The sequence below is a fragment of the Notamacropus eugenii genome, chromosome 2, assembly GCF_028372415.1.
Source record: "Notamacropus eugenii isolate mMacEug1 chromosome 2, mMacEug1.pri_v2, whole genome shotgun sequence".
Classification (NCBI taxonomy): Eukaryota; Metazoa; Chordata; class Mammalia; order Diprotodontia; family Macropodidae; genus Notamacropus; species Notamacropus eugenii.
The window spans coordinates 493,581,893-493,593,897 of NC_092873.1; the positions used below are offsets into that span (position 1 = coordinate 493,581,893).

A 12,005-nucleotide genomic window follows, 5' to 3' on the forward strand; every position below is an offset into this window, starting at 1 on the left:
CTAGTCCATGAATTTACCTTGAAAGGAAGATTGCAATTCTATGGAGCCCAAGGGAAAATATATTCCAGGCATTGGGCAGAGCTTATAGAAAGACAGAGCGTAAGGACATGGTAGGGCATGAAGGCTATGATTCTAAGGCTGGTCCTAGTGTCTTCAAAACTGCATAGGACCTCAGAGGTCTTCCAGAGAGGGAACGTCAGGTAGAGAGTGGTTATGTGTCCAAGCTCACATAGTACATAGTCATCTTGCTACTCAAAATTCCATTTTTTCTTTTTAAAAACTTATTTTTATGCATATATTTTGTTTTTACATTGCTTAGATTTCTGACTGTACCTTCTCCCTCCCAGAGAATCATTTCTTATAACAATTTGTAAAAGAAAAAGAGGAAGAGGAAGAAATCAATAAAACTGATTAACCCATCTAAAGAATCTTACACTACCTCCACAAATGCAAGATGTCAAGATACCATTTTCTAATTCAAAAAATGGTAGTTAAACTGAATTTATTTATTTAATTTGATAGCTGGCACTGATTTACATGAGAAGACCCTATAGAGAAGGAGTACTGCACATATAAATCCTGAAACAAAAGCCGCTAGAGACCAATTTTCTCACCTTGGAAAGTCTCTGTAATGAAATTGGTGATTTGTGCAAAGAAATCTCCCACTTGGATAGGTAGCTTAGAAGCTGGTGCTAGTAACTTTATAGGGTATGGGATGGGTAAGAGAATATCTTGTCCATAAAAAGCAACCTGCCAATGAAAAAAGACAGCTAGGAGAACACTGTGCCTGGAGTCAGGAAGACCTGAGTTCAAATACTGCCTCAGACACTTACTAGCTATGTGACCCTGGGCAAGTCACTTAAGCCTGTTTGACTCAGTTTCCTCATTGGTAAAACATGAACTAGAGAATGAAATGGCAAACCACTCTAGTGCCTTTGCCAAGAGAACCCCAAATGGTTTCATGAAGGGTTGGACATGACTAAAACAACTGAAAAACAACAAAGAAAAAGAAAGAGTGGTGAGAGGATTCCTTCTGGGAGAAGCCCCGAACAAGGGTGGGCACACTTACATGAGGTAACCTAATGATGACGTCCACACTTCTGCGAGGTGTAAGTGACATCACCAAGCTGGTTTTCTGAAGGGGATTTTTCCAGGCTCTTTCAGAGAATCCCAGACTAGAGAAAAACCCAGGAATGAATGTATAAAACCTGGAAATGAGTAGAAAATATTCATCCATTCACTAAATCTACATTAAAAACCTACTAAATATGCATCCATTCAATAAATACATATTAAGCACCTAAACAAGACACTGGGAATACCAAGAGAGAGATTATGAAATGAAAAGAAAATTAAACTAGGAGTCAGAGAATCTGGCTTGAATTCCAGCTCTGTCATTTACTGCTTGTCTCATTTGGGGACAGTGATTTACCCTCTCTGGCACTCATGCTCCCCAACCATAAAGTGAGGAGTTTGCTCAGGGATTCTTGTGCCATGGACCTCTTTGCCAATTTAGTGAAGCCTATAGACTCATTCTCAGAATTAATGTTCCCTCTGAAATGTATAAAATAAAATCTATAGCATTATAAAGAGAATTGAAATGATTACAAAGGGAAAAAAATATATTGAAATAAAGATGTCATTTGCCTTTTCCCCATCCAAGTTCATAGATGCCCTAAATGGGGTCTGTTAAAGCAGTTTCAGCTTGGGAAGTGGGAGGCAAGAATGAAACCTGAGGATCATCTAGGCCATGACCCAAAAGAAATCTTTAAACCAGGTCTCCACAAATCATTTGTGACTCTTATCCCTTGTTAAGACTGACACTCTCCATCCCAGGCCCATTTGGGAAATACAACAGGTAAAGGGTAGGGGTGGGAAATCTCACCATTTTCCCATTTCTATGACTTCTGCTGAGACTTCTGGCCAAGCAACCTCCATTTGCACAATGGAGTGATTAACAAACTGCCCAGTGACAATCTCCCCTGAAACTTGATACTCCTGGCAATTCTGACCCCACTTCAGGGATGCCTGCAGTGTATGAATGGGACAGGACATCAGCCTGTTGGGAAGTGGAATAAATGGAAACATATGTATGTGCTGGCCTCCTGATGAGCCCATTCAGTGAGATTTGTAGCTTACCTTTGCCAAGAAAAGAGTCTCCAAGATGACATCAACACAAGCTTTCCATTGGCTACTTTTGGTGAAATTAGTGACCCGTAACTGGATGCCAGCTTTGGAGGAGTGCTTATTTGTGAAGATAGCAAACTGAAAGCTGTCAGGCTTATGGTCACTGTATTCTACCTTAAATATTCCAGTCATTATGGGTGGATGATTGCTTTCCGAGAACATCATCTGAGCTTGAGGAAAGAGAAGAGACACTGGTGAACCTCACCTTCTAGGACACAGTAACTCCCTTCATATAAACAATGGAGAGAAATGACTATGAGGACTCATGAGGGCTTAGATTCATTCTTAGTTTACATGCTGAGGAGCATGCTTACTCCAAGGAAAGGAGGCCCTTTCTCTTTGTGCTGTGACTACCATCCCTTGTCTTCCACCAGCAGGCATTACCATAAGCCTAACCACCCCCAGGCAGCCAATCTAGTCACTATGGCAGTACTCCCCCATCCCATCCATTGATACGTATTCTATGAAAGTAAGGGCCAGACTCTGTACCCCAAATTGGACTGTTTTCTGTATCACTACCACAACCGCAACCTTAACTGGATTTGCCTCAGCTCCTGGGATTCCAGTTTTAGCTCAGACTGCAGTGAATCTATGAACTGACTTACCTGCTCATGGGCAGATTGGTATTGGGTGGTATTGCTACCACCAAGGCTGCTCCTGCCTTTACTGCTGCCAGTCTCACTGGCAGCATGGCCTTGGATGCTGCCATTTTAGTCTGGCTATTTAGTACTTTTTGCTCCTTCCTTGCTAATGATGTCTGAGGGCTTTTTGTCAGAAATCAAGGAGGCAGATGAGGAATTGGAGGAACCAATTCACCATTTTCCTGCATCCCTTGGACATTCCTGGGAGATGCAATCCTGCATTACTTGTGAGGGGCTCCATTTTTGCTTTATTTCTCCTACAAAGCACATAGGATTCTGGAGGATTATGACACCAAACCATAATGCTCCTAAGAAATAGAGAACCTGCTGGTCCTGGTTTAAGATTAAGAACCAATTTCCATCTTATGGATATCAGCATTTAGGGAGCCCTTTAAAATGTGTAAAGAACTCTTCTCATTTGATCCTCACTATAACCTTGTGAGATAGGTGCTATTATTATCTCCGTTTTTAGAGGAAGAAACTAAAGCTGAAGGAAGTTTAGTGACCTGCCCCATTACACAGCAAGGAAGTGGTGAAGGCAAGATTGGAACTTAGGTCTTCCTGACTCCAAGTCCAGTGCTCTGTGAACTCTCCCATCTAGCTGTTTCTATAATATTACTCCATTTATAAGGATATATTTAATTAAATTCACAAGTCATGTATTTAAAAGGAGAAGAGATTATTGGTTCACCCTTTCATTTTATATTTGAGGAAACCAAAGTTCTATAAGGGAAAGTGATTTATTCAAGGTCACCAGGTGAGAGATAAACAGCAGAACCAGAATTTTAATTCAGGTCCCTGGACTCTAAACACTATGCTTTTCCCAGTATTACCATGTTGTTTCTTCAGAATAGTTAACATGGAAAGTGATTTGCAAACCTTACAATGATATATAAATGCTATTATTAGAAAGAAGAGGATCTTACTGTAGGAGAATCATAAAATCTATTTCACAAGATGGGAAAAAGTGTTAAGAAAATTATAAAAAATCTGGACACAAATTTGTGGTTTCTTTTTTGACTTAAAAAATGACCCAAAAAACCCTCTTAATTTTTTAAGATGACTTCCTAAGGTATAATGGCAACATGGTTTGGGTTTGCCTGAGACTAAGCAACTCACACTAAGCACATTTTCTATCCCCAGGACCTTTTTGATGTTTCTTTGCATCCATCCTTCTGAAATGCCTTCGTACTCACCATCTGGATTAGTCTGGAAGCTGCCTTAGGTCCTGCTTCGATTTCTAGTCCAATCTTCTCAACAGTAGTATCTGTATAAGGTGCCCAGGACACAGGACATCAGAGTTCTTGGTCTCCCATCTACCATCCCCATGAGGAAGTCAACTCTTTTCTTACCTGGTTTGGCTACAAGCTGAGCTTCATGTGTTCCCACTATGTGATGGAGAATGGAGCCTTGGAATGATGCAGCACTGAGGGATTTCATGGAGAAGTAGGACTGAAGACCCAAATAAGGCAGGCTGAGCCATGCATCTTGAAAATGGGTTTTTCTACCTTCATCATAGCGAAGCTCAGGCTTGGGAGAGTCAGAGTAATTGGGAGGGATAAGTTCAGAAGTCCTTCCTTGCTACATGTAAACAAGGACATTTTGGAAATCATCATAAAGAGGCAGGGGATGGTGCCAGCAAGAGTCATCAAGCAAACTGTTAGTCAACAAACAGTTATTGAGCATCCACCATGTACTAGGCTGACTTGCAGTTCCTTGAATGTGATGTTTCCAAGATTTTGCATAGATAGATAATAAAGATTTGTTCTACAGTGTTCTGCCCCCTCAATGCCACCTCCTGGGTCACTTAACCTCTGCCTGCCTCAGTTTCCTCATCTGTAAAGTGGGGTTATTAATATTCACTACCTCCGAGGGGAACAAATGAGAGTGTGTAGGCAAGGTGGCTTGCAAACCTTAAAATCCTATACTCTTAAATACCAAGGAAGGAGGGGGAGCACCAGCAGGCAGAGGGATCAGGAAAGGCTTCCTAGAGAAGGTCATGCTTGAGCCTTTATCAGTGTTAATTCCCAGGTTTTCAAACAATCCCACACTGACTGTCCCTCTGTGATAGCTAATGCCCTTGTGACCATTTTCTATGGGAGCCTCTAATCCTCCATACTTGTAATGACCTTGTCCACTACCTTAAAAATCATCTCTGCAGAACCAACTTGCCCCTTGGAGATCTCAGATCCTGCTTCCTCAGGAACTAGAGGAATCTTCTTTTCCATTTCTGGCTCCCCACTCTTTCTTGATATAGCAAATGCCTTGGCACTGTGAGAATTGTGAGAGTAGACTTGGGATCAGGGGTTGCTGATTATTGGATGCTTCTTGGCCCCTGCATTCATCTCTGAGCTCGGGGGAAGGGAGACCCTAGAGAAGCAACTGTTAGCTTAAGAAAGCAGTACTATTCCAGAAAGTCAATAATGTGAGTGAATAAATACCGAAAACCCAATAGACTTCCCAGTACATCATTTGAAATCTCTAAGAATAAATGTCTCCAAACTGAAGTGAATCTTTCAAGGCTGTTCTAAGAGGCAGCTATGTAATCAGAACATCCTGATGGAAGGCATGGGAATTTAAAAGTTCAGTCTGAGTTCCAGCTTTGTCAATGCTATTCTGTTCCCTCAGGAAGGAGTCTGAGAGAAGATCTCAATGACTAGTATACCTGGCCATCAGGAGCTCCGACTCTGGGGGCCATGGAAAGGTTTCATACTTAAAGTGTTTCTCTTTTAGGTCCAATTTCATGTCCAATTTCATTGGGTAAGTTGCCTGGAGTTTTGCCTGGAGCTCAATGCCAGACTGGAAGACAGGGGTGTTGATGGTCATTACTGCCACAGAGTACCAGTATATGCTACAGGAGAAGGAACAAAGCAAGCTTTTATATATGATGAGCCAAGGATGATACCATCTGCTGTTTATACTGTCCAGCCTCCTTCAGAAGAATCTTGTATATGAGGCAGTCAGACGACACACACAGAGAACCGTAACTAGGGTGGGTGACTGGGTCTTTGTACCTGGGTACTAGAATTTAAAGGACATTTGTATAGCACTTGTACTCCTTTGGCAGATGGAAATGTGTAGACAAAGAACCTAATACAAGCATTAAGTCAGGAACATTCATGAAAGATGCCCATGGCCCAAGGAAGGGGAAAGCAGCCTCCATAAGCTGGCCAAGGAGGAATTTCAAGATGTTTCTGTGTCCTAGGTGAGCTTCTGACCAGTTCAGCCTTGTCATTCCTCCTCTCCCAAAAGCAACCACCTTGTGGCATTTGATAAGAGTCTGCCTTCTTCCAACAGGGTTTATCCAACATCCCTTCCCAAGTATACTCCTAATCCTTTGGTTTCATGGTGCTTCCTCTAATTGTAATAATTGCTAGACATAACTACACACGCACACACACACGTGTGTGCACACACATACACTCATACGTACAAGGAATGAACACAAAGGATAAATGGGTTCTGGCACCCAAACTGCTTCCATAGCAAGACTTGGTAATAAGAGAGATTTGAAGAAGAGATTGTGGAGAGCTGAGCCTTCCCAGTTGGGGTTGCAACAACAGAATTTTTCTCAAGAGAAAAGGTGGGTTAATTGACGGGCTGTCCACCCATGCCCTCCTCTTCCTTATGAAAAGTACTGAATGAAACTCATTCTTTAAATGAGTGAATTAGAAGCAATGATCTCTAAGCTCCCTTCTAAAGCTCTAAATCATAGATTTAGATTCAATGAAGTCCTTTTTCCAGAATCCCTAGCTCCTATGAAGGGGTAATTGGCTAATCCATGTCTCTTGAAAGGGTCTCTCAGAACAGCCATGGAATCTTAGTGGGGAAAGGGCAAGTTTCAGTCCCCAAATAAAATAGAAACTCTGCCTAGTCAGAGAAACTCTCTTGTCATCCTTAAAATGGAAAAAAAAATCATGAGAGAACATTCATCTAGCACTTACTGTGTGCCAAGCACTATATTAAGAACTAGAGAATTAAAAAAAAAAGTAAGAGAGTCCTGTCCCTCCAAATGCTTACATCATAATAGGGGGAGAAAACACATAAAAGAGAATGGTGACTACATAAGACCCACTTGGACCTCTACAAGGCATGTGGGAATATAAGAATACAGAGATGGGAACCAGGAAAATGGCCCCATGGAGGTCATAGGACTTCATTTTCATCCATTTTCCATGTAGATGTTGCTGCTGCCTCTGCTTCACCCTCCAAACCCCATACCCCATGCTAAGGAATCTGAATTCTGTGCTTGCTTCTCCTTTTCCTCATGTCTTGCTCTGAGAATTGGGATGAAATCAATCCTACTCTTATCCCTGGGAAAGGAAAGTCAATTACCTGCTTTTTAGCCCTACTCACTAGCCCTTATGACTTCCAGACCTTCTTTTACTTATTACTATTTCCCTATATGTGTTGTCTTCCCTTTATAGAATGTAAGCTTCCTAAGGGTAGGAATTACATCACTTGTGTCTTCCCCAGTCTTTAACCCAGCACACTTAAGAAACATTGAATCATGAATTTTCATTAAAAGGGAACAATGAGGCAGACAGGTTTTCTGATTTATTTTGGGGCTGAAACTTGTCCTTTCCCTGCTTGGATTCCAAGGTCCTCCAGAGGGAGAAATAGACCCTTTTCAGAGGCCATGTTCTGTAATTGGTCGATTATTCTTTCATAGGAGCTGGGAGCCCTGGAGAAGGATCTTCATAGGATCATAGATTTAATTCTGGAAAGGTCCTTAGAAACCACTGAGTCCAACCACCTCATTTTATAGATGAGGAAGCTGAGGCACAGAGTGGTGACTTGCCAAGAATTTGAATCCAGGTCATCCTGACTTTAAATCCAGAACTCTGTCTACTACATGATGCTGACTCTGACTTTACTGGGGCAAGGGGATGTGCACCCCCCTGAGAAAGTCATTATTATATATTGGTGGAGTAATGGCAACCATCTCCCAGTCATCTGCAGAGGTACTTTATGGGTTCCTTAAAACCCAGAACTCAACAGTAAAAAAAAAAAAATCTCAGCCTCTTCTGTTTGAAACTTCTCTACTTACCGAGGTTTGATGTCAGCAAACATTTGAACTATAGGGCTGGGTGACTGAGGAGTTTCAGAATCATCAGATAGAGGAAGGGATACTTTGGCATCCACTGTGAATGACAAAACAGATTAAAAGGTCATCTAAACCACAGGAAGAAGAATCTAAGATTATTCCCTATCTGGCTCCACCTTTTCTCACCAACCTGACTTTCCACTACACCCCAGGATATTCCCTACACTCAAGTCAAGATGGTCTCATAAGTTCATATAGATATAAGGGACCTCAAGGGTGATAGGCTATATTGCTGGAAGAGGCCTCAGAAACCGTCTTGTCCAGTCACTTCATTTTACAAATAAAGATTCTGAGGGTGGCTAAGTAGGACTTAGCGAATATTCCTTCCACTGCATCACACTGTCCAACTGCCTCATTTTACAGACTGACTTACCCAAGGTCATACATGTAGTAGGCATCAGAGTCAGGACCCTGCTTCCCTTAGTCCAGGACTCTTTCCATTACACCACACTGTCTCCTTCCTGGTCCCATGTTCATCCTTTCCTTAATTCCTTGGTTACTGCTTTTCTACCTTCTTTTCAAGCCTAGCTCAAGTCTGTCCTCTAGAAAGCCTTCCTATGGTCAGTCTAGCTCTCACTCATCTCTCCTTGTCTGAACTCTTAGAGTCAGACTGCACTTAGAGTCAGAGCCATGTATGGTCCCTATGTGCCAGCTTTGATTCTTTAAAAAGACTGTAAGCTCCTTGAGGGCAGGATATCTATTATATCATGTAGCACTTGGAGGTGATGGAATGACTTAGCCAAACTCACCATTAGCTGAAAGGTGTGCCAGAGCAGTATCATAGAAACTATATTCCAAGGGCAACCCCATGGAAGTAGGAATGGTATAGCAAAGTTCTGCCAACCCCAAGGCCTGAGTCCAGTGGCCTGAGATACCACTGAGGAGCTGAGAGATGTTCTCCAGCATGCTGTATCCATCTGTTGGCTGAACCAGATCCCATAGGGACAGAAAAGTGGGGTCAGCAGGAGGGCTAGGTGAGGTTTGGGGAGGTGAAAGGAGTAGAGGAACAAGGTCAAGTCCACAAGAAGCCACCAAGCCTGAAGCTTGGGGGAAGTCAGTACCTTCAGAATATCTTTCACAAAGTCCTTGTCCACATCAAAAAAAGCAAGTTCTTGATCAAACAACTTTAGATCAGCAGACAGCAGTGGCTTGACAGCTGGTAGCTCCTTCCATCCCAATGGCTATAGAAGGATGGGGGAAAATCAGCTTAGATATCCTTCTGAGCACTCAGCAAGTAGAGTATTGCTACAAATGACAGAAATATTCTCTTGAAGTAGCATGGGGCAATGGAAAGGATTCTGGTTTGGGGGTCAAAGGACCTTAGTTCAAATCCCAGCCCTAATATTTTATCTGAGTGACTTAACCTCTCAGGACCTTAGTTTCCTTACCTGCAAAAAAGACCATCTGGTTGGTCTCTACCATTCCCTCCAGCTTTAAATCAAAAATTCCATCCTGGCTTCAAAATTTCCATTCCTTGACTTGTTTTTTCTTCTTTCTTTTGCTTGCTTCGCATCACTGAATGCTATTGTGCATCCAAGGAAGGGGACAGTTTCAGAGAAAACTTGGAGAACTCGTATGAACTGATGTGAAGGGTAAAGTGAATAAAATGAGGAGCACAATTTATTCTACAATGTGACTCTGTAATAACTAAGAACCATTTAAGAATGCTGATTGATACAATAATCAACCGATTCCCAAGGACCAGTTTTGAAGAATATTGCCTAACCTCCTGACTGAGAGGAAAGGGACTCACTGTGCTGAATGAGACAACATTTCTAGCCCATGGGGAAATTTGTCTTGCTTGACTACGCATGTTTATTACAAGGGTTTTGTGTTTTCCCCCTCAGGGGGTGATACCATGAGAGGGAAAGAAAATAAATACTTGTTAATTGAGGGGAAAAAAAGAAAATTGATTTTTTTTTTTAAAATAAAGGAAATTCTGTCCATTTGTAGCATGCTTGAAGTAGTTCTCTGAATGCCTGGGTAAATTATAACAACTCTCTGGTTAGACATTAGGCAGCTTGGAAAACTGCCTTCATTTTTTTCCTGATCTCTAATAATAGCTGTCATTTATATAGTTCCTAAGAAACTGAGGCTCAGAGATGTTAGGTAATTTCCTAAAGTTACACAACAAACAAGGATCAGAGTCAGATTTGAACTCAGGTATTTCTGACTCCATCTACCCACGAAACAGCCTTTCTTTGGGAAAAAAATAGTGCTTTGTGTTATACTGCTACCATGGATTAACAGCCAAGAGCAACCTTTTGAGTTTCCAAAGATTTACCCCTGCAGTTCATGTACTGTCTCACCTCTAAAGGAACTTAGAGATCAGGCTGATTTAAAGGCCAACAGCGTTTGCGATTCATTTTCAGCTTCATTTGGATGGCTACTACATTCTAGTGCAGTCTAGTAGACTTCATAACTTAAAGAAGACCTATCACTTTTAATTCATTCAATCAACATTTATTAAGCACCTATGAAGTGCTGGGGATACAAACCAAGGCAAAAGACTCTCCCTACCCTCAAGGAGCTTACAATTTAATAGCAATATAGGAAAAAAAAACAAATTCTGCCTCCTCTGGACTAAAGATAACTCAAGATGTGTCTGTTTCATCAGAATTAAATTCCTCCAATCCTGCTTAGATTGAAAAAAAAATAATTAAATTACGTATGTGAACATTTCCCTTTAAGACCATAGTTAGAATTTCCTAAGTTGTTGCTTGTGTGGGCAAATATTTAGAGACCTAATGGAGGCAGGAAGGCTCCCAAAGGCAGCCAGGCTGGTAGGAATTTGGATACTAATTTGATAAGCACTTTGAGGGATGTGTCAAAATCACGGCTACTCAAACTTGCTCCAATGTAAAAGCCCAGAATGAATGGCTGAGCCAAAAATCACCATCATATATACATGGCCTTTCATTCACATTTTTTCTGTTTTGCATCAATGCTACATCACCTCATAAGACATTCAAGAAAAATTCAAGAAAAGAAATTGAGCAGAGAAGAGCAGGTCAAAGGGGAGTCTTATAATTATGTTCAGGTATAGGATTTTTTGAAGTGGACACTTGGCAATTATTTTCCACATTCACATAAGTAAAACAAACAAGAAGAGAGGGCTTTAATTAAAGCAGAAAAGGTTCTAGTTGGACAAAGAAAGAATTTCTTGACAGCTAAGCTGAGCTGATGATTAAGAGAGATTGTAAAGTTTTTATTCTTGCAGATAGGCTGAAAAAAGCATACAAGCTTCTGTCTAAACACACATAAACCTGCTTCTGGGCAGGAATTAGAGGAGATAATTCCTAAAAATCCTTCTGTGATTCCGTATTCATATTGTTTAGCTTTTGAATTATTTTGATTAGAAGAAAATGTGGGATGGGTGTAAGAACCTTTATTCTAGAGTCAAAGGTCCTGAGTTCATCTGTTACCTCTAATGCCCACTGCCTGAGTGACAGGGATCAGACTCAGCCCAGGTTTCCTCATCTGTAAAATAAGGAGATTATTGGACTTAATGATCCATTAGGTCCTGTCCAGTTCTGCATCTACAGTCCTTAGATGTCTTCATAATTCCCTTTTCCTAATGGCTTTTTCATCTTGATATGCTATTTCTTCCCTTCTGTTTTTCATACTACCCCTATTCTACCCATGCAACCATTCTGGGAGGTAGATAATAGCTCACATGTCTACAGTGCTTTATGCTTATGGGCTGATTTCCTTACAATATGTGGGGCTCTGAGTGGCTACATGATCCATTCATGGTTACATAGCTAATAAGAGTCTGGGTTTGGAACCCAAGTTTCCTGGCACCCATGACAGCACCCTTTTCTCTACATGGGTCTGTCTAGTCTACAGGGAAATATGGCTCTCCAAAGCAATGGTAATACATGAGATTGGCCGATGGTGAGTAAGTACAGCAATTTCAAGTAAGGAGACCTGAGATCATATCCTGTTTCTGTCACATTCTAGTTCACAGGTTCTTAACTTCTTTTTGTGTCTTGCAACTTTCTGAAGAAGCCATTAGACCTTTTCTTGGAAAAATGCTTTTAAAGTTCTAAAATAAAATACAAAGTGTT

The 12,005-nt window shown here is 41.2% G+C and overlaps 1 protein-coding gene across 1 annotated transcript in view; it reads right to left on the reverse strand.

Annotated features, from left to right (window-relative positions):
• LOC140529886 (vitellogenin-2-like) overlaps nucleotides 1-12,005 on the reverse strand; it is a 63,001-nt gene that overhangs the window by 9,275 nt on the left and 41,721 nt on the right. The window contains 11 exon segments of the mRNA XM_072648880.1: nucleotides 615-750; nucleotides 1,070-1,208; nucleotides 1,886-2,028; nucleotides 2,140-2,352; nucleotides 4,025-4,095; nucleotides 4,181-4,409; nucleotides 4,970-5,099; nucleotides 5,494-5,679; nucleotides 7,879-7,972; nucleotides 8,685-8,872; nucleotides 8,998-9,116. Coding sequence (XP_072504981.1) covers nucleotides 615-750; nucleotides 1,070-1,208; nucleotides 1,886-2,028; nucleotides 2,140-2,352; nucleotides 4,025-4,095; nucleotides 4,181-4,409; nucleotides 4,970-5,099; nucleotides 5,494-5,679; nucleotides 7,879-7,972; nucleotides 8,685-8,872; nucleotides 8,998-9,116 — 1,648 coding nt within the window.